The sequence below is a fragment of the Diadema antillarum genome, unplaced genomic scaffold (assembly GCF_040938485.1).
Source record: "Diadema antillarum isolate AM-2024a unplaced genomic scaffold, OU_Dant_1.0 seq00001584_RagTag, whole genome shotgun sequence".
NCBI lineage: Eukaryota > Metazoa > Echinodermata > Echinoidea > Diadematoida > Diadematidae > Diadema > Diadema antillarum.
The window spans coordinates 471,683-495,350 of NW_027272302.1; the positions used below are offsets into that span (position 1 = coordinate 471,683).

Below are 23,668 nucleotides of genomic sequence, written 5' to 3' on the forward strand. Positions count from 1 at the left end.
TTTGTGCATAGCCAAACCCTAGCTAAACTAATAATTAGGAAATAATAATTATGGCAGTTCCCGTTTTGATGTTTGATTCATTTGAGAATGAAGAGAAGGGGACAGGTTTTATTTCAGGTGCAGAACAGCACCAACGAACAAACTCGAAGAGACTGATTCTAAACAAAAGTTAGTGCGCATGAAGGCAACGATCAACAGCAACAGTTCTGAAGAAAACTGAACAAACGTGACCATTGAATGTCAGCACCACTGCTTAATTGGCGTCGAAATGCCATTACAAAATGCACTTTGAGATGCATATAAAATGTAACAACAAAGAATTGCAAAGACTGAGTAAATAAATGACGTGGTGCCTACAAACAACAAAAAGAGGAACAAAAGCCTGCCATGGTATTACATACTCAGAAATAATCAATTACCCTACAACACAACCGTTGGCAAGCTTGCAAGTCAAAAGCAGCAGCCTGAATACAACCGCGCTTACGAATACTGGTATAGCAAGTGCAAGTTATGGAAGTAATGCACTTCTTCGCACTTTCTTTCCAAGTTCTTGCGCACTATACAAGCCATCGCGTGTGAGGGTAAGTATATCCAGTGCAGTAGAAGTTACACTGTATCTTTTCCACCTCCCTGGTATATCTGTACTGACTGCACATATTCTGTGTGACGCAGGCGATAATTTTTTTTTTATGTTGTCATTCTATAGGGGACCGGTAGATCTATGCAGTGGAGTTCTTCAGCAATAACTCTGAACAAAAGACAAAAATGCCTTTTTTGTGTGAATAATACAAAATCTTTGGAAAACAAAAAAGGCTAATATGCCATGAAATGTCTAAGAATAAATGGGAAGAAATACAAGTAAATGTACATTCACCACTAGGGTTTTGAAAAATTGATGATCAATGATCAACAAATTAATGAATGCTCTCCACTGAAATCTCTGGGCATCGCCCTATGAAAATGTAATGTCATTAGTATATTTCAAGGAGCAATATACTTCAAAAAGTGGTGAGCTTATTTCAATCTCTTCGACTTTATACAACCATCACTTTTTTTTTTTCTCGTGGGAAGGAACTCTGCATTGAACAGCTACGGAGTGACACATTTTTCCACAATTGTTTTTTTTTTTTTAAACACAATTTTCCTTACAATTTTCTAATGGGGATGGAACGATGATAAAGGTAGTCCATCACAGTAATGGGCGGGGTGGGGCTCATTACCAATTGCGGTAAGTGCTTGTTTCTTTGTCTTTGTTTGTTCGTTTGTTTGTTCGCGGTTTTTTATTTTTAGTGTGTGTGTGTTTTGATATAGTGTCTTACACGTATGTGGAAGCGAAAGAGAACTAGATATTGGGAAGAATCGTCTTAGTTTTATGGGAATACTTCCGAATCAGCCCCTAGCAAATGGCGGAAAGAGGAATTCACAATGAACTGGAATTGCGTCCATTGCCTGTTCGAACGATAAAGTGGAGTACTGAAAATTATCGGCAGAGAATGCATCGCGGTATAGACACACGTCAAAGTCATGACTAGCAAACACGTCGGGAAATCTGGGAGAAAAAGACTGGGTTTTTGAAGGTGCAACGACGACGGCGTTTTTCTTCCTTTCCACCTTTCTTCTGTTGTCAAGGATATCAGAATGTGGGCGAACGGCTGCCATTATCACCTGGGTCCCATTTCATAAAAGATGTTACGATAGCAACCCGGATAGCAACCCGGATAGCATCTCTTGCTGGAATGGTAACTTCCGATAGCAACAGCCAATCAGGAAGCTGGATTTTTGTCGTTGTTATGACAATCACCATTCCAGCAAGAGTTGCTATCACATCAACCTTTCTATGAAATAAGGGGCCCTGTGCAGCATTAGACTTCTTACGGAAGTTCATTTTTTTTTCATGTGTTAACCTAATTCAAATATAACAAAAATTACAGCAGTCGACCTTCTGTAGAGTTTTACTTCACACAAGCCTGATATGTGAGAGAGATAGAGGGAGAGAGAGAGAGAGAGAGAGAGAGAGACGGGGGGAGGGGGAGGGAAGGGGAGAAAGACGAAAAAGGAATGAATGAGACGACAAGAGAGAGGCGGCAGAGGAGAAAGAGAAGTCGACGTCGCCAGAATGTTTGTTTGAGCATCGTTCTCGCACCTTGTACGCTTATCAGGATGACAAAGTCCCACGGCGAAGTAAATAAAATCATGCTAAAACCATACACACAAATGCACGCATACAGTGAACAATCGCAGTCATGCAGCCAACAACCAAAACATCGTTCAGTGCAATCAATGCACTCGATCATATTCTGCCTCTGACAGCCTGCAGTCCCATAAATGTCCTCCCCATTTCTTATTAAAGCCCTCACTGCCCCCCCCCCAATTTCTTATCTCTACCCTCATCTATCCATATCTCTACCCTCATCTATTCATCTACCTCCTCATTTCTCTTCTCCTCCCTACTGTTCAAAGAAACGTCACCTCCGAAGCATAGTGATGTTCTCTTTCATTCTCGCGAAACTGGTAAGATGTAACACATGAATTAATAATTACCTCTTCATCATACTCCTCATCGTTTTACAAAATTATTAATTTTTTTCCATCTATTTATAAAGCAATTAAATGTTTTCGATGTTGTGGATGGGGATGGAAGTCTTTACAAAAAAGCTATGTACATTCTGTTCACCATCCATGGCTTATCTTACCATACAGCCATCCCCTTCCACACACACACACACACACACACACACACACACACACATACACACAAGAGCACAAGTCACTTACATAATACTCCAGCATTACACATACATACTGGTTTTACATGTTGAATACTATCGTGTCAAATTTATTTGACGATACTGTTATTAAATCACGCCATAATCACAAGGCCGACACATTTGCATTTTTCTCAACAAATCATTAGACAGCCTGACAATTTCTTATCCATCTTCAGCGGTCAAACACAAAGTTTTAATTTTGTGTTTGCCCTTCATAATTATTACAAGCATTCCAGAGAAACAACACAGTGAAGAAAAATGCAGCATGTGACGGGGCATCAGATAAATTTCTCAAACAAATATTACAACCTCCTGTCAACAATTTTTATTTACACTAGACATTGCATTTCATCTGTGCGTGGTAGGCTTTTCAAAGAATGGCGTGAGCTGTGGCCGACAATGAACTAAAATCCATCAACATCTACTTTTGGCAACCATGGTGATGCCACTTAATTGATTCATATGGCTGCACAATGCAAAAGATTTTTATGGAAGTTATATTCACTCCAAACTCTTGACTTCTTCATAATATCAAAATTAAACCTCAATTCTTGGCTCTGCATGAAAGGTATCAATTCCTCAATTCCTATCAATTCCCATGTTTGAATTAAAGTCATTTCAGGGAGGTGTTCCCACATCATGCCAAACGGATACTTCATGTATTTCATCCTAATATTGAAAAGATTCTATTTTAATTCACATCTGACAATATACAAACCTATTTAGTATGATATTCTCGAGACATTTTGTGAATTTATTTTTTACATATGATACCATTGTGTGTGCCTAACATCATACAACAAAGGTCATACATCATGAAATTTGTAGTTTTAAAATGAAACAGGTTTCCTTTCTTCAGTTTGCATTTTTGAAAAAAACAAACAAACAAAAACAAGTGTATAGGGCTCTATAAAAGCAACAAGATGATTTCAGTATTTTGAACATATTTCTTTCTTGAAAAACCATGATATGCAAAATGTACACAAAAGAAATGCAAATATAAAGACAAGCTAACACAAATATACATGAATGGGACTGAGCCACCCCACTGAAGGTGAGGAATGTTAGAGCTATATATGAGGATTACGTCATAAAATTCTGACTGGATTTTCGGCAAATAATGATGTCACATTTACATGTTAAAAAACAGAACATTCCGTATACGGGGAAGATAATTTCTTTCTCTAAACTAATATCTTGGCAACAAACGCTAACAAGCATCAAAATACAATGCTGAATTCTGGCATTTCATACCGCAGAAATTGTACTGCTGAAGTAACACATTTAGGCACAGTGTGCATGAACATTGATGCATTTCGATGCTTAGAATCTAATATCTTGCTATAACAAGTTATAAGGCAAGAAGCACATGCATTTATCAGTAGAATTGTGCGATCAACGATCTGGTAAATTCAGAGTATCGTGATGCGATGCTACCTGTGCCTGTAGAGGATAACACTAGTAGTTGCATCATAGAATGGGTGATGCTTACACTCTGTCTCTTTCTTGAACTAATCTGCAAAAACATATCAATCACATAATTTCTGTGAGTGTAGCTAACATTTAATGAGTCTGCCATCCACTTTTTTACAGTATTTCACCAGCTATCAAGTGGGTGTCGAGCTAAGGAGGATAAAATCCACAAAAGAGAGTTTAGATGGCATAAATTCAGACAGAACATTAGTCTTTATTTAAAGGGGTATATAAAAGCAAAGGATGTAAACTGATGGAATATGTTAATAGTGTGAGCTTGGGATATGATGGAAAAAATAAATTAAGGTATATCTCAAGATTACTTCCTTCCTTAATCTGGTCTTTCATGTAGCAACAATGGATACAAAATGTCCTAACATTGTTACTTTGCACCCAGTAGACTTTTGATGTTATTTAGGTTTGAAAGTTACAAGGGTTTCCAAAAAAAAAAAAAAAATGAAACAGAATACACAGTCCAGTATGGAATAGGAGAAATTATAGTTTCATTGCATAAACAGAATCAATTATAGTCAGCTTCTACAAATCATTGTGATGGACAATTGAGAATGGGGTATGGGAGGGGACATGGAGGGGATAGCGAGAGAGGAAAGAGGAAGGGGGTGGAGCAGGGAGGGGTTAAAGGAGGGTGGTTGACCCTACAGTTTGGACTGCATTTTCTTCATGAGCTGCTCTAGCTTCATAGCCTTTCCCAGGTCTCCCTTGATCTTCAGTTTGCCTCCCATGAAGGCCATGGTGGGGTTCATCTTGCCCTGGAACATCTTGATGAAGGATGCACTGTCCATGATCATGGTCACGTCTGGACTATCTGCAGCGCCCTCGCCGGCTGCACCGCCGCCATTCTTCAGGTCCAGCTGCCATGAGCCCGGTTCGTCCCCTGTGAAAGTGGTCCATGAAGAAGACTAGAAATGTCGCTAAGGCGACTGCTATGCCTCCGCCATAATGCATGATTCTCCTAATAGGTCTATAGTACATGTGGACAATGTATAATTACATTTTCACAATATTGGCAAAATATCGAAATTACATGTTTGTCACAAATGTGTTGAATGTTCACCTTCCTTTACCTAGGTTTAATTAGATGAATAGGAGAGCATGTATTTGGGGATTCAAGGACTTTAACTTGACTTTGACCCATTCATAAGTGTATGCATACTGTAATTTTCAAGGTACAAGCTTGTATGGAGAAAAAGTGTAATTTCTGTATTGAAAAGTACACTGTTACCATTTTCTTTTGGCCTTTGACCCTAAAATTCATAGGATAATCACTGTCAGGCAGAACATGCATAAATATGTAGTAAGTTTCAAGATAACTTGAGCAACTTCTGAGATATGGAGGAAAAAGTTAGTTCAGCACTTTCCCTTGATCTTTGACCTTTTGACCTTTGAGGCAAATCCCCCCCCCCAAAAAAAAAAAAAAAGAGAAAAAGAAAATTTCCACATAATCTAGGTTATACATGCATACACCAAGTGCAAAGAAAAAAAAATTGCTGGCATTACATAAATACATGTATGAGGGAAATAGTAAAAATTTGAAGTGTTGCACTTGACCTTTGACCCCTGACCTTTGACCCTATGAACCCTAGATTCTCTAGATAATAACTGCCAGTCAGTACATGTATATATACTATGTTCCATGAAGATACCTTGAACAATTTCCAAGGTACAGAGAAAAAAGTGAAGTTTTAATATTTTAACTTGACCTTTTGACCTTTGACCTTTGACCTCATGACCCAAAACTTTCACCAGAGAATCTTAATTGGGTAATACATGTATACACTAAGTTTCAAGAAAATATCTTCAGGCATTGCATAGATATGGAGGAAATAGTGAAATTTTATGTATTTGACCTTGACCTTTTGACCTTTGACCTTGACCATGTGCACCCAAAAGTTGATAGGCACAACTTCACCCCCTAATACACATACATGCCAAGTTTCATTAGGATACCTTAAAAGGTTTTGATAGTTACCCTGTCCACAAAATTTATTACGGACGGACGGAAGGACGGACGGACAGACGGAAGGACGGACGGACGGACGGAAGGACGGACGGACGGACGGAAGGACGGACGGACGGACGGACAACCCGAAAACATAATGCCTCCGGCACCACTTCGTGGCGGAGGCATAAAAATGAAGAATGGACAGCAAAAGCAACAGAATGATCAACATGCAGCATAAAGATAGAAAAGAAAATAGTACATGAACAGAGAGAAACAAATTTGGGACAAGTTTGACTTTGAGTCAAAAAGTCCTTTCAGAGTCTTTTGGAGACATAAGCATGGATCAACAACAAAGTAACCCTTGCACTCTTTCTCAAGAGGTAAGAAACAACAGCCTGCTTCTTGAAGACTACTGTATAGTTTATATAGATACAGCATGGATGAAGCACTGTTTGTGGTCCAAGTATTCACAATATACCAATGAAAAAAATTACTCTGCTTCTTCCTGAAAACAAATGGGCACAATGCTCTATTCACTGAATTCAATTTAGATTTATTTAGTCTGTCAGACCTTAATTCTTCCTTCAAATGTTCAGAAAAATAACGGAGCATAGAAAGCTACCAATATTTGGAGTAAATCATGAAACCACCACCCCCCCCCCCCCCCCACAACAAAAATAGGAAGTTTATATGCACAGTTCCTCGCAGGCGATGTCCAGAGGACATTCAGTCAGGTTTTCAGGAAAAAGCCTTGCAGAGATACAAGTAATAATGCCATCATGTATTTCTGGATCTTAATTTAAAAAAATAAAACAAAACAAAGCAATCTTATAAGCAAAGTTACATGATTGTTTCACTGGAGAATACATATGTATCTAGATGCAAGAAGTATCAACACAGCAGCAAAATTATACAGAGAAGAGTTGTCCTAGTGTTTTCATGTACTATTGCAATACAACTTTCTGAACTTGCCAAGATTGCCATGTTTCTAAACAGCAAGACAATCTACTAATCTGCAGGGGTTAATCACATAGCTTTAGAAGGAAAGAAAGAACATTGCATCCCAGTATAATTGTGAAAGGAATCTTTGAGTACTGAGGATGATTATTAGTCCTGGGGCACTGATGTGCAGGGTTTAATCTCACCTGAGAGGTCAAATTGGTAGACGGCTCCAATCTTTCCCACCGTCTCCTCATTCAGCAGCTCCCTGATCTTGCCAAACATGCCAGCTACCTGTCCAGACCCTGCTGCTGCTGGTGCTGCCTGCTCCGCTTTGCCACCAGCCGCCGCACCACCGCCGCCAGACTTCTGCATCTTCTGGAACTCTCCCATCATCTTTTCCAGTTTCATGGCCTTGCCCATATCTCCCTTGATCTTCAGCTTGCCTCCCATGAAGGCCATGGTAGCCTTCAGCTGACCGTTGAACATCTTGATGAAGTCGGGGCTGCTCATGAGCAGGGTGGCGTCAGCAGCTCCGGAGGGGACGGGGCCAGAGCCAGCTGCGCCAGAGCCGTTCTTGAGATCGAGGTGCCACGTACCCGCATCTTCACCTGTGGTGCAGCAACATTGATGGCATAGTATTATATCACAGGTTTTAGAATTTTGCCAGTCAGAAGTGCTGAAACAAGTCACATGTGCACTATTTTTTCTTTCTTACTGGCATTTGTTTCTTATGTGGAATCAAACATGTCTGAAAGGATGCTGCACTACTATAATAGGCTAAATGGGTAATAATAATTACCACTATAACTTGTCAACAGTCATGGCATTCTTGATTTTCTTCTCATTTTATTCAAATTTTGACTGACCTATTCCACTTGATTCACTGCTTTGTCACAAAATCATTTCCTTAAATCCGTAAATAATTTCCCTAAATAAGTAAAGCTCTATTAAAAAAAAAAAACCCTCTTTGTGCTTTAGCTCTAATTGTAATGCAATTTCTGAATCCCCCCCCCCCCCCATGCTAGAATACCTAACTGTAAGAATATTACTTCATGGCACAGCCTGCATCATTACAAAAGTGGAAACATAATCAAGAACCATATTAAAAACAAAACATGCACACACAAAAGCATCACTGAGAAAAACATGAGGATAACACATAGTCACTGCATCCAATGATATAACTGCATGGTAACTGCATGACAAACTATAAATGTGCCGGAGTTTTTTTTTTCTACCATACCCTTGCATTTTATCTGACCCTCACATCTGCAAACCTCTGAACCTTGCATCAAGTAGCCCAACCCTTACATGTAGCAGCTTCTCACCCCTTCCACTTACCAGCTCAACCCTCATATCTACCATGGTGACCTTTTCACACAATCCCTAACCCTCACATCTACCAGCATCATGCTTTTATCAACCCAGAAGACCCTTACATCTACTGATGTCATTTTCACACCTACCCACTTCTAACCCATAACCAATCCCATCTCACCTCAGCTGTCTACCCACCCGAGCTTTCACATGTACCCACCTGTACCCCAAGTCCTCGCACTCTTTCCAATACTTGTCCATCCCAATATTATCAATTATGCAGTCATCATAGTGACAGCCAAGTGCAATGTACACTGTATCAATTCACAGCATTTTTGCTGATACCGTGGCAACTGCTCTCATTGCAAGTAGGTATCCCTGAAACTATTTTGTGATATATCCTGAGCATCATCATATCTGAAGACATCAACACCACGGCGACAGCCAAGTGCAGCAAATTAATTACAAGCATTTTTGTTGTTACCATGGTAACTGCCCTTAGTGCAAATGGGAATCATATAAAAGTATCTTATGATATATCCTGAGGATCTACTAACCTGACAGCTCAAATTGGTACACAGCTCCGACTTTCTGCACCCAGCTGGCGTCCACCATACTCTGCATCTGGGTAAACATGGTCGCCACCTGCGACCCTCCGCCGGACGATGGCGATGATGCTGCCGACCCTGCTCCAGCCCCAGCTGTCTGTGACTGCATCTCACTGATGGTCCCTGCTAGTGGTGTGTTTGGGTCAGGTTCCACGAAGAAGTCGGGGAGGAGGGGCTCGCCTGCAAGAATGAATGGAAAACAGAACAAATTCAAATTAGCACAGAATTCACATAATAATTCTATGCAAAGATGCAACTGAGATATTCTATGCATGAAAAAACTGTACAACTTCAAATCTAACAGTGTGAAATATTATGTGGACAGCCCACAAAGTGCGAATGGGTTATCTCAAAGTTGCCGTTGTCACTATACAGATGATGTGCAGGGGCGAATGGATTAAAGAAGCTTGGATGCACAAGTTAAGTTTTGAATGGTTTATATCCGCAGGTCTCAGCCTAGTGAAATTTAGGTCATGTCTGAAGTTGATGAGAGCATCCAAACCATTGATTCATAACGTATGCCCCTGTGCATCTTCTCTTTTGGAATAAGGCCAAATAAATACAGCAAAAGAATGAATTAAACACATTTTCCCCACCATGCATCTGGTAGAGAAAATTTTATCACAAGGCAAATGCCAAGCAATGTCTCATCTGCATATCACAATTTGTAATAATAGTTTTTCAATTAAGTTCATTGACTTTTGTCACCTTTGACCTTGTTTGGCTTCACCAATTTTTGAACTTGACCAGAACTTTTAGGTGATGCACATGTGGTGTGAGTTCTGGGGTCACACTTCAGAGCAGAGGAAAGTTATTGAGAGTACACAACATGTGGTGCTTATCAGGAAAGGTTCATTGACCTGCTGACCTTTGATCTTGTTGGAATTCCCTCAATGTTCAAGCTCATCTAGCCTCTATAAGTGATGTACCGGTGGTGTGAATTTGGTGGTCATAGTTCAAAGCTATGAAAAGGTATTGAGAGCACACCAACATACCATGTGTACAGTACTTATCAGGTAAAGCTCATTGACCATTTGACCTTTGAACTTGTCAGACTTCACCAATATTTTAACTTGACTGGTATCTTTAGATTATGTACCAGTGGTATGAGCTTGGTGGTCATAGCTCACATCTGTGGAAAGTTATATAATGTACACCACAATACTAAGTGTAAGTGCTTACTAGCGCAAGCTCATTAACCTGTTGAGTCGCACTTCACCCATACTTGAACTTGATGCGTGTGTCTTTGACTACAAGTGAAAAAATATCTAGCTCAGGAATTTTGCCAAAGCATGGTGCATGTCCAACGAGCAACATACACCAAAGAAATGTCTGACCTTTGACACACGCATACTGGTCCAGATCTGAGATCCCCTCAGCCCGCAGCACCTCGTCGTCAATGCAGTAGTTGCCGGTGTACGACTTGCTGTCCCTTAGGAAGATGGCGTACGCGGCGTCGGAGATGATGTCCACCTTTCGGCAACCCTTCATGGTGTCATCGCCACCCCCGCCCAACATATCCATGGCTGCCGTCCAAATGGCTGGATGGAATGCAAGAACGTGAGCGGAATATTTGCTTGAATTGTGACTGCATGCGAGCGGTGGAATTCATATCATGTGTCAAAAGGCATGAATGTGTTAATAAATAACAATTTCAATTCTAACACCAACTGCGTAATGACATATTATTTCTTCAATAAAGGTATATAGTAAGATGACTGTTGATGTAACCTTTTGATGGTGTATGTGCTCAAACTCCCATTTTTTGTGTCTCAAAACTGGATAGAAGTCCAAATATAGAGCAACACTTTGCCTCAACATTTAGTTTACAGGCTGGATTCAATCTGTATAAAATATACAATTCTAGCATTACAAATTTCAAGGTGTTATATGAACAGAAAACAATGCCCTGCTCTGCATGCAAAGATTTTTTTTTTTCACATGCCTTTTGTTGATTTTAAGTCCTGTATTCTTCCTTACGTATTACATACTTTGCTTTGTTTGTACTAAAAGATATCAGACAAGCTTTAGTCAAGGAGCCCATCAAATATAAGAAAAAAAGAAGAAAAAAAATGATAATGAGCAACTACACAAAACTCAATCAAAAATGAATACATGTACCACATCAATCTGTCATACGTGTGCAATCTTTACATAAGTTGAAAGTATTCTCCAGGTGACACATTTCATTTTGATGCATATTTAACCCCGTGAGGACAAGCTGATTTTGCTGTAACACCATAATCCATCAGCACCTGCCCAAGTACGCTCAGGACAAGTTTTATCGGGATAATGACTTTGCGTCGCTGTTGCAAACTTCAGTCTTTGAAGGCTTACATAGCGGTAGAACGTTGGGTGGTAGAAAGCTTCACGATGCACCGCGTATTCTTTCTTGGGCATTGTATGTATGTGGCCCTGAAAGGGCCTACCTCGCTTTTTTCAAGACCACATACATACCCAAGACACAATACATGGTGCACCATTAAAACTTCTACCACCCAAACTTCAGTCATTGGTCACCTACTCGGTAGGCCTATACGTATGTACAACCTGCCCTGTATCAAAAACATTTTAATATCTGCATTGCCCTCATGTAATACAACTGAAGTTATTTGAACATATAATGCCAAGTGTGTTACATGTTCTAATCTTGTAACAACGGGATGGCACAAAATGGCCAGAAAATACATACCGGTTCTCGGCCACAGTGCATTGACCGCAATCCCATCGGTTTGGAACTCGTCTGCCATCCCAAGGACACAGAGGGACATGCCATACTTTGCTATCGAGTAGGCTGTGAAAAGAGAGGGTGGGGGTGGAGCAAGGGATGTGATCATAGATGGTTCAGGGCTGCCGACATGGTCACATCAAAATCATGGAGATTCAGCAACAGCTATTGCAGAAATGTGCATTGATACATGAAGAGTTTAATCGCAACACGAGCTCGCTCCACTGTTGATAATTTAACACATTTGAGATTACAGCTGCTACACAAACAAAGAGAATGATACAGAAATATGGGAGCGTTTTAATCAAAACTTCATTAATATTTCTTGTTATGCAACAAGTTAGGTATCACTGGAAAGGTTTATTTTGATCTATCTGATGAGAGACTTACTTTAACCCTAACCAGGCCGGGCTTTTTTGGGTGTTCTGTGGCCGGGGAGGGGTTGATTCAACCCCCCCTCCCCCTGAGATCTTGGCCGTCGATCGCGCAATCGCCATGAAATTTGGCACGTGCATTACCTGTGGCGTAATCTACCAAGCTATACAAAAAGAAATTGAAATTTTTGTCATAATAATTAATTATGCTAATATATGCATGAAATCATACATTTTGCTCTAAATCAGAAATTTAAGCTCCTAGAATCCTACTTTTTGGTGAAAACATTCTTTGTAGCATTCCTAACAATGTACTCGAAAAAAAAATTTGGTGTCAAAATCAATTTCTTATGTATTTTATTGTTTTATGAATTTCTTATGTATTTCTTTGTTTTTTGACCTTTTGTTTCATCATTTTTTTTCCACAAAATTTATGACAGAACCTATATCAAGCATAATTATGCAAAAATTGATTAGTTTCAGCCTATAAAAGTGAAAATACTCATATCTTTATGAATAAGAAGAGAAAACTCCATTTGCATAGACTTTATACACAAAATCACGTTTTTGAGCCGTTTTCGGTCTGACAGGCATGTATAAAATTTTATGCAGCGTCGTAACGGTATGCACGATTTTCGCAAAAATGGTGTCAAAAGATGCGCGAGACTTGAAAGTAAAAAGTCAGCGAACGGCGCGGTCAAAAAAATTCGCACGGCAGAGTAGTAGCGAAAAATGTAGAGGATGGGTTGATTCAACCCCCCAGGTCTTTTTAGGGTTAAAATGTTTACCAATAGTGTTTAGCCCGTTTTGTGATCAAAATCTTCACGAGCATCTCAATAGGCAAAATGATTCCCAAATCAGAAAGAGTTTAAATATTCGGGGGGGGGGGGGGGGGGGGTTAGAAAATGTTAAAATATTTGATTTTTCAGGGAGCCACCTAAGCACTCGGGAATGGCAAGAAGGTCTGCTGATTGTAACATGTAGCAGCCACTGCAACATCAACAGGCAAACTCTAATGGTCTTATCCATATGTGCAATATAAATGCAATTAAAACATATGGGCGTTTGAACTTTTCCTTCTTTCAGTCATACTGTAGTCCAACAAAGTAAAATTTGTGTATGCTTGATTTGCCTGACAGGCAAGTGAAAATAAAGGGGTGATAATGATACAATGTCTACAATTTGGAGGAGCAAGTTGATGTTATTAACAATTGTATACTAATTACAAAGCAGACTGCTAAAAAAAAACCCAAAACAAGGCAAGTGACAAAATGTGTCTCGCCCATTTGCACAGAAGAAATGAATGTTTTTTCAAAATCCCGGCAATTCATTGACCCTGCCTATGACCTCTGACCTTTGACCCGAGTTATGCAAGTTTTTGTAGCATTACAGACGTACGACGGACGGACAAACACCACAGGCGATCCCTTAGTCTCCCCGCACCTCCAGTGGGCTCGACAAAAAAATGCAATCTCTGCAGTCCACCAAATGTGGATGAAAACTTATGAGAGAGAGAGAGAGAGAAACAAAAATCTTTCTTGTACTTACCAACATGGCCCCTAAACCACTTGGGTTCAAAGGTCAAAGGTGGACTGAGGTTCAGGATGTGAGGATTGGTTCCCTTCTTCAAGTGTGGCAGGCAGAGTTTTGAGCTGCAGGAGTAAAATTTGTAGAGTGAACTCCCATTTCGGGACCGGCGGTTTTCTTTCGTTGTATCAATATATATTTCATCATAACCGAACAAATAAACAATAAAAATACATAGAGTGGATAACATTGCGGCCTGAATTTTGACTTGGTTGTAACCGGAATGTTGTCATAACTGTGTTCTTTATCACGGGAGTTTACTGTAAATGATGTAATTACATGTATGTAGAAATGTGCACAAAAAAAGCATGGAGTAATTTCACTCAGACAATGTGGAGAGCATTTCCTGTACAGTTGATCAGTGTGATAAATCAAGGAGACAAAAGAAATTTAATGTCATTTGAATGAAAATATTTCTAGCTGCAGAATCCACTTCAGTAACTCACTAATATCAAACCAAACTTAGAAAAAAAAATATTAAAAAAAATTACACAATCTACCAGTGCAGCTACTATTTCACAGCTTACAGAAATCTGAACGGGAGAACTTTTCTGCATGTGCTCTGAAGACATTACAGATATCATACCATGCTATTGTATCAAAAGTTAAGAACTTACCAAAGAAATGTGCCCCTTACGTTGATTGTATTCATGAGGTCATATTTCTTCATTGAAGTCTGTTCAGTGCCTGCAGCAAGGACAAATATCATGTGTGAAAAACTTCTTAGTCACAATACTAATATTCCTCAACTCACCATGACCACCAAGTATGAAATTCTGTCTAATATATCATCCTTGCCATGTAGTGCAGTTTTCCGACTTCCAGTATTTTCATCTAATCAAGTCGAATTCTCTGTCCATAACTTGCATAGCTAAAATCCTCTCTGGAATCCTCTTCTTTTTGTGCATTTCATGACCCTGACTGTTCATCTACAACCTTTTCTCGTTCTTCAATTCCAACTGATATTTTTTTTTCCTTTTTCGTTTCTATACATTGCCGCCAAATGTTACTGGTGTGCTAATTATGATATGATACTGATGGCTACATTTGCCACATTTCGATTAACCCAGAAATCTTACAAATTCTTTTCATTCCTACCCGTATGACTGATTCTTAAATTGGTAACACAATTTAGAAGATGACAATTCCTGTTTCTATCTCAATTTTTTTTCTAAAAATTCCTTTCAGACATTGTGCAGATTTAACACACTTAACCAGCTCCACCTATTCTCTCTTCAATGTCAGAATTGCAGTGAAATTTGGAGTTGCCAATTTAATGATGACAAGACGCACATTTCTGAAGCGAAGTTCTCACAGGACTGGAAGGGTTAAGAAAAGGTTTCATGAAAATTAAACCCTTTCTGTGCCAGGGACTTTGGACAGTGTGTACAATGCTGTGAGGTTTTCTGTGCTAATGTGCACTCAGAGAACACAAAGAGTTAAAGGGGCATAGTCCCGGTAGTGTAGATGGCGCTGTTGATGCTACTGCGATCACCATTAGCATTGATAAGAAGATTGCCGAAATTGAGCTGTCATCAAGAGTAAAGCGCCTAGGTGTTGCTAAGTAACGTTGCCTTCGTTGTCTTCTCTGCGCATCACGCAGTCTATAGTAATGCCAGGGTGCGTGCATATGTGCTTCTTATTATGACATCACAAAAGAAGTTTGCTAAAACTGTCATCCCCCTGAACCGAATCATGAGCTGAACTGTGATCGGACCACTGACACAGTGGATCGGACTTCTTCGGACTCGGGGAAAGTGGGCCAAAGCGTAAGCGCCCAAGAGAAGTCGATAGCATGGGTCTCTATAGGAAACTTGCACCGTGCGCCCGCGTACGCATTTGACTAAAACGCGGGGACCATGCACCTGTAACTACCACTCATCTCACTCACTCACCTGTCAGGCTTATTGCACTTGCATTGTTGACGAGGATGTCGATGCCGCCAAACTTCTTCACGGCTTCGTCGATGGCTGACGCGACCTGGGCTTCCTCTCTGATGTCCACCACGCAGGGCAGACATTTTCCGCCGGCCTTCTCAACTGTAGCAAGAAGAGAATGAAAGATATTACATTTTCACGCGAGTAAATTCTATTCACTGTAAGGACATTCTTGCATCGGGTTGTTTCTATTGCAACTGATTGACAAATTGCCCTACATTGACGTAAATAAGCACCAAATTAATAAGTGTTTAGTAGTATCCACAATAAAAATCAGGGACATACACACTCAGGAAGGACTCAAACCTATGACCTCCTGATCACCGAACGGGCATCTTATCCACTAGACCACCGAGCTTCTGCCCAACAGCCAGTGCTGGTACTGATTTGTATAGCATGCAGCATGTATTACATATTTATTCAAATTAAAAAAAAAAAATCACATTCTTGGATTGAGACATTTTTATAGCAACTCATTCACAAACTGGCCTACATCGACGTAAAGAAGTGCCACCAAATCTAAATTGCCCTATGTTGACGTAAATAAGCATAAAACTAATCAGTGATTAATGTGGTGCATATTTACATTGATGGAGGGCAATTTGCCATTCAGTTGCAATGAAATTCTACTCAACTGTTGTGAAGGAAACCGACTATGCAATTAATAGACACACGTAAATTTACACTTTGATGTAGGATTGCCATATCTGCATGCTGTGAATAGCAGCACAGAGCTCTAACCTCTGCACACTAAATAGCATACTGATGAAGTGACCAACTGTCTTTCGTTCATCATCCATTCATCATTCTCTCTCTTCTTTTCACACAAGATTCTGTTCATACTGTGTTTCATGCTTTCAACAATAACGAAAAAATATATAAATATAAAGACATTGCATTTCTTGTATCCATCACTGACAACAAACACAGTAATGTGCAAAAAAATTAAGATTAAAGGGTGTGTACAGTTCTGGTCGAGGTGAGGATTTAGCTTTTAACATTTTGCGAGATATTCAGAAACCACTCTATGAGATGTCAAAGAGCATGCAATTTTAAAAGGTATCAAAAGTTTATTTGATGAAAATCGGTTTTGAAATGGCTGAGATATCCAAAAACAAGGTGAAACAAAGAGATTCTAATAAAGTTGTGGTATGTCGCCTTTTATTATTATCACTTTTTTGGATATCTCGGCCATTTCAAAACCAATTTTCATCAAATAAATGTTAAATCCGTCTTAAAATTACATGCTCATTCATATTTCTTAAGAGGTTTCTCCTTATCTCACTTAGAAATGTTCAAAACATGAATCCCTTACCTCAACCAGTACTGTACAGTCCCTTTAAACACAATGCACTACAATGGCACAAATTCAGCAATAATTACGCCGAGGTGGTAACTTCTGTCAATAGATGGCATGTGACCATTGGTATTCCTCCAACACTGCACAACTCTAAAGATGTAGATCTAAGTAATGACAGAAGACATCCATTAGGACGCATATCATAATACCCTCTTCAGCTGCTGTGTAGATGGTGCCTGGAAGCTTTGGGTGTGGATCCGCTGTCTTGGCTGCTATGACAACGTTGGCCCCATCCCTGGCTGCCTTGAGGGCTATGGCCTTCCCGATGCCACGACTAGCGCCGGTGATGAACAGCGTCCTTCCAGCTAGTTTCCTGAGGGGGATGACAGTGAAGTCCAGACATAGACACATGACTACAACTTCTAACATGATTAAAGGGATGGTATCGTATAGTTTTGGTTGAGACCTAACACCAGCTTTCTAACATTTTTTGGTGAAATAATGAGAAACCTTTTTTAAAGTGTGAAATAGCATGTAATTTCAAGAAGAATTCAACATTTTTTGATGAAAATTGGTTTTGAAATGGCTGAGATACAATGTATCCAAAGAAGAGAAATCCTAACAAAAGGTGCCTTGTGGGACCCACCTTTAATTACAATTACTTTGTTCTACTTTGTTTTTTATGTCTCAGCCATTCCAAAACAGATTTTCATTGAATAAACTTTGAATTCCTCTAAGAATGGTATGCTCTTTACTATTTCATAAGTGGTTTCTTGGTATCTTACAGATAGTTAAAAGCACAATCCTCACCTCAACCAACACTATACCGTCCCTTTAATGCTGCATACAAAGATGTCATAATGACATGTACTTGTATTGTAGGCAGATTTCATTTAATTCCTGCCATATGGATGCACTTGAAATATACTTCAATTGACTCAAGGCATGCTGCACCATCATAGACAAAGCTTGTGGAGTACTGATAGATTTATATCTGCACCAATCTATTTCCAGAGTTTACTCATTAAATAAAATTTGTTGTATAATGGGTTTTCATTTGTTGTTTTAGTCTGCGGACTAAAATATGCGTGTACGAGGTAAATGCCTGTATCAACACATATTGTATCTTTGCCTAATCCATTGACTAAATTTTAACTACCTATGCGACTTCTAGCCATTGTGACTTCATTGACCGAGCTTCATTTTCCCCACTTTTAAGGAGACAAATAACTTTACCAAGTTTCAGTAGCACTTATACTGTGAAACATGATAATTTGCGGCATGAAATTTTCGCAAATTGGAGGCGACGGCCTTTTTCATGGCATAAAATTTTCATGAATTGCCACTGGCATTTAATGCATTGCATATAGTGTAGACGAGAGCTTTCGCGTGCACTTTAATTTCGCGAACCTTGGCACTTGCGAAATTAAAATGCACACGAACATTCCTCGTTTTACAGCATAATATGACTGTTAACTGCGGTAACATACACTGCACATGTATCATGGACTAAACTAAATTTGGTACATTGCAGATCAATATTCTTTTTCTTGCATTAATGTGCACGATGAAAAGGCTCAAGAAGTGTTGCGATGAGTAAAATTCTCAGCGTGGTCAGGATGGCATAACCTTTGACCTTATCCAGTCACATACATGTTATCCTCATTCTGCGTGAATGATCCTTTTAACTTTTTTAGTCGTTTATAATTCTACAATCTGGTCATACACTGTAGCTTATATCAATCTTACCATACCATACATACTGTGTTTAGAGGATTACTCAATCAGTCATGCAAAAAGAAAGCAAAATAAAACAAAACCAAAAACTCCGTTAAAAATGTGAAGTAAAATATAATTTACTAAATTGTATTTTTCACTTTGAAACCCATAAACCAAGCCCAAATTCTACATACATTATACTTTTGATGCTGGCATCCTGTCATGACTCCTAACCAAAGTGCTGTGATGTTCCAAAACTAAAACAGTATTGAAACTTTGACATTTAGCATAACGTAACCAAGAACAAAAAGCAAGACCTGAAAATGAAAAGGAGTTCCACCTGTGGAAGGCCACATATACTGAAACTTCTTCTCTCTCTCTCTCTCTTTTTTTTTTCATTGTGGTGGTGGTGGTGGGTGTTCTGCTCTCTTTGCATTTTGAATATTCTCATATTTCTCACTCATTCAGAAAAGTGCACACTATCATCCTTTTTATTGTCCTAGAGCTCTGTATGTTTGCTTTGTTAAATCAAATTTTGAAGGTCTTGAACTTTTTATGTCTTTGACTGGCATCTTTTGTACACTTGATTCACTGTAACAAACAAAAGAAAAAAAAAAGCTGCTGCAGTTGATTCATTCAAAGACATATATGTAGCTCAACACAAAAAGCTAGACCAATTGAATGGTATCAAGTCCATTAAGATAATGACTGCCTATAGCTGCATATGATTAGTCAAGATGTTCAAAGTCAAAAACTTATCTCGGGTAACAAGCACATTTTGCAAATGCTACGAGACCTGTCTCAAAGTTGTTGGAAATCTTGAAATGTCATACAATGTTTCTTCTAAAAGTGTGACCTTCCACTTTTTTGTATTCAAGCACTGTGCTAACTTTGAACAGTTTATCATCCCTGAAGTGTTTGCATTATTATACACACACACAAACCACATGGGCAACTTCTACTTTACAAGGTTATCACTCACAAGATATTTTGAGGGCAGATATCACGAACTTTGTGTTTCTGATACAGATGCCACTTGAGGGGAAGTTAAAGGGGTGGTACAGATTCGGTTGAGATGGGGCTTCTAGTTTCCAATTTATTTGATGGTGATTTTTTTTTTTTCAAGATAGCAAGAAACCTCTTAAATGAAATATGGAAGAGCTTACCATTCTACGAGGAATTCAAAGTTTATTTGAACAAACACATTTTCACCAAACTAGCAGGGTGTGTTCATAATGAAGAAAGAAAGAAACAGTTAAATTTTGGGGTCATGATGTCAAAGGTCATAGGCATAATAAAAGACATGAAATTAATTACTAACCTTTGATTGTTGATCTCATGACCCCTAAACTGAATTGTTTGACTTTTTAATCAACTTACCCTTCAAGTTTGGTGTAAATTTGTTTGTCTGTTTACAAGTTATCTTGTACACAAACAAACACAAGGAACCAAAAACATAACCTCCACTGACTGCATAGCAGGTTTCTTTCACCAACCACCCACTGGTGGATGTAGGTCCAATTACCGCCACGACCTGCCAAGAGCAAAACAGCTGCAATTGTCCTACATGGCCATCATACCCTGGCGATAACGGCTATTTAAGTGGCCAGCTAACTTAAGCATGGTGTGACCTACTCTAATTAAATACTGTATACGCTATAATTTTCGCGTACATAAATTTTCGCGAATTGCCGCTGTCACACATTTTCGCGAGTGGTTAAATTCGCGATTGGGGGACCAGAGAAAATATGAAGTGGCAAAGAAAGTGTGAATTTTCAACTTACTAGCAAATAAGAATGATACTAGTTATACACTGCATGCAAAAAACTTACCAAACTCTGCTAACTAGTAAGTTAGAATTCAACATTTTTGAAGTGGTTAAGAGTATATCGCGCTAGATTTCTGACGAGTGGTACGAGGGGTACGAGTAAATACAGCGGCAACCAGCTGGAGCATACGAAGCCCCGGCCCCTAAAGTTGACATACAGTACTTGTAAAGACGTAGCGGCATGCAAACGCATGAGCTATAGCGCACATGACTGTAAAGGGTGACACGCCGCGCGTTTGTAACGTGGTGGCGCAATGAAAAAAACAAAAACAAAAGAAAGTGGAATTTCTCGCAGAAATAGTATTGCGCCGTCTACTGTGCTGTGCGAATGCTACTTACAGCGACTGGGCTGTGTATACTAGTAGTTCGACGTGGACGTGCTATATGTACGTAAACAAGCTTAGCCAGTTTATATGGTCTGTTCAGTAAGCCATGACATGGTATACTAGTACTGAAATGTTCGTATCATCAAGGCAAGGGATTCATTTTGGAAGGTAATATTTTCGCGTGTTGTTAATTTCGCGAATAGCTCCCGACTCGCGAAATTCGCGAAAATAAAACCCACGCGAAATATATAGCGTATACAGTAGCAGTAGATGAGCGAATCTTGGTAGTACGTAAACCATATACTGTAATCCAGTAATTGTGGAAATTTTTGCAGTGTTGAAATTTTCGCGCATTTCGTGCAACCAGAAACTAGCACGAAAATAAAAGCACGCGAATATTTTTGCTTGCCATATGTTTTAATACTTGATGTCTTGATTCCACAGAATTAAAAACATGTGAAACTATTCTTACCTGGCTGAGTGCAAAAAATTGGTCACGCGAAAATTTTACTTTGACAGTACAGCCCAGTTGTTGGTCACGCGAAAATTTCACTTTTACAGTACAGCCCAGTGGGGTGTTTCACGAAGAGTCAAACTTAAAATTTAAGATTGACTAAATATCATGGTACGCTTTGTGTGTCTTCAATGTTGCCCAACTTTCTAATGAAAATGAAGATTTTGGAGACTTTTTTTCATGTAGCAATTGATACTACAAGATAAAATAAATAACAATGGAATTATTCTGTAAACATTTATGATAATTTGATGTGGGTGTTGATTAGGCTAATGAAATTAAACAGGGAAACTAGTGGCATACCATAATTTTTAGTCAATCTTAACCCGTTCCATACGGGAACCTGGTTGCCTCTGTACTATTCCCCTATGGGGATTTCAGAATTCAGTACGGAACGGGTTAAATTAAGTTCAACTTAGTGAAACATCCCCCCCCCCCCACGGGGGGGGGGGGGGGGGGCTGTTGCTGTACACAAGTGTGCTTTGCATGGTGTCTGGTCGGGCTAGGTAGTAAATAGTACACAATTTTCTCGGGTGAATCATGATCACCTGTCACCTGTCACCAGGCAGTATTTCATATGGCTGCAAATTCATTTTTGATTTCACGCTCAAATTGAACTATATGACAAGCTGAAGCATGTACACAATACTATTATGTAATTGGAACGATCACAAGGTAGCGTTTTGTGGTCATATCATATAATTGCTTTCAGCCCCCAAACCCCTGCCAGGATCTCTGCATTATTGCCAGTTGCATCTAGGTAGGACCTGGCTAGCCTCCTATAAAAGTCCTAGACCTAGGCATTAGTTACATTACAGCTAAAACCATCAGCATTTCTATTAGTATTATCTAGATTTACTACAAGATTTTCTAGCTGAATTAATGCATAATGATGCCTGCTTGAAGCAAATGAATAAAATTCGTTTGGTATTTACTAGACTAGAGAGGATACACATCCGTTAGCTTCCATACCTTCCAATGCCAAATGCTCGCGCTAAATAACGTTAGAGTGTCTATCTTTAAATGACTAAGCTCAGCTCAGCCCTGTCAGTCAAGGTGACTTTGAAGACAGCAGAGACTCCAACCTAAAGTATCTTCTGATCTGGAGATTCTCCCGCCTGAAACCCCGAGCAAACGGGAGACTCAAAGTTGATGTGTGCGAAGTGCGAAATTCCCAGGGTTTTAGATGCTCTCTGGTGCTATGTAAGGCTTATTTTTTTCAACATACGATAGAATATGTAAGAAATCCTTTCCAACGGGAGACAAAGAGCCAGGGCGGGAGAAATTAAATCTCAAACGGGAGAACGGGAGATTTTGCAAAAATGGGTTTTCGGCGGGAGATCTCCCGTCGAAAACGGGAGAGTTGGAGTCTCTGAGACAGTAGATCATAATCTTTACTTTACAACTCTAGACAGTCCCTTTATTCCAACAGTCCAAGAAAGAACAGGATACAAACAAGTTGAATAGGTGAACAAGTTATACTTGGTTAAACATAGCGTTCAGACTAAATGGATCTTGATCTAGGACTAGAGACAGAGTGTTGAACTCGACACCGCGAGAATATGACTGCATACGACGAGAGGAGTGGGAAGCAGCCCCGATGCTGGTACCCTTATTCGACCGAGCAGCGCAGCTGCAGCGGCTGGCACACACGGGCTACTTCGCAGACGGCTTTTGGTTAGATTGTTTAGAATAAATGCATTCGCTAGTTAATCAAAAAATATATTTCGCAGTTTCAAGTTCCTTACCCTGTATTTATCATTTTGAAGTGTGAGTCCCTTCCTTTGCCTTCCGACCTTGAATTAGAACACCCGTCTGAACAGACAGCTTCGTGGCTTCGCTACCCTGGATTTTTCACAACACAGTATGCGTTATGCATACGCGTAAGGCCCGTGCATTTGCATGCATATCATGAGCATGCACGTTCGAAGTTCGCTCATATAAGCAGGAGCGATGGATGGGCTAGAAAAGCGCTGCACATGTGCAATATTGGCTCTCGATACTTCCACCCGTTGCTGCATCAGACGACGTTGAGGGCAGCAAGCACACGCGAAATGCAACAAGCATTGATCGACGATTCTTGCGTCGAGTTGTAACCACAAGAGTTCTGTGGTTGTAACAGTAAACTCATTGCAACTAATATTGACGAATTGCCCTTCATCGACGTAAATAAGAACCGATTATTCCATCTTGTTAGTAGAAGCCATGGAAAAAATAATGGGCATACATATTCGGGTTTGAATCGAATCAATGATCCCTTTATTACAAGACAGACGTCGTCTCC

General features: G+C 39.6%; 1 protein-coding gene across 1 annotated transcript; it reads right to left on the bottom strand.

The window, feature by feature from the left end:
• Positions 1-2,815: 2,815 nt before the first annotated feature.
• Positions 2,816-23,269, bottom strand: LOC139710907 (hydroxysteroid dehydrogenase-like protein 2). The gene is made up of 10 exons (XM_071622828.1): positions 23,133-23,269; positions 17,207-17,370; positions 15,656-15,799; positions 14,378-14,447; positions 13,722-13,825; positions 11,764-11,865; positions 10,409-10,612; positions 9,021-9,251; positions 7,350-7,754; positions 2,816-5,136 (listed from the first exon to the last, which is right to left on the bottom strand). Exons 1-10 carry the CDS (start codon positions 23,144-23,146, stop codon positions 4,898-4,900), a joined length of 1,677 nt encoding a protein of 558 aa, XP_071478929.1. The 5' UTR covers positions 23,147-23,269; the 3' UTR covers positions 2,816-4,897.
• Between the last annotated feature and the right edge of the window lie 399 nt (positions 23,270-23,668).

Excerpts from the sequence above, each read along its gene's own strand:
- LOC139710907 (XM_071622828.1), bottom strand. Across the intron at positions 15,800-17,206 it reads CTACACAGCAGCTGAAGAGG|TTGAGAAGGCCGGCGGAAAA; the intron begins GTATTATGATAT and ends TTCTTGCTACAG. Across the intron at positions 7,755-9,020 it reads GTACCAATTTGAGCTGTCAG|GTGAAGATGCGGGTACGTGG; the intron begins GTTAGTAGATCC and ends GCTGCACCACAG.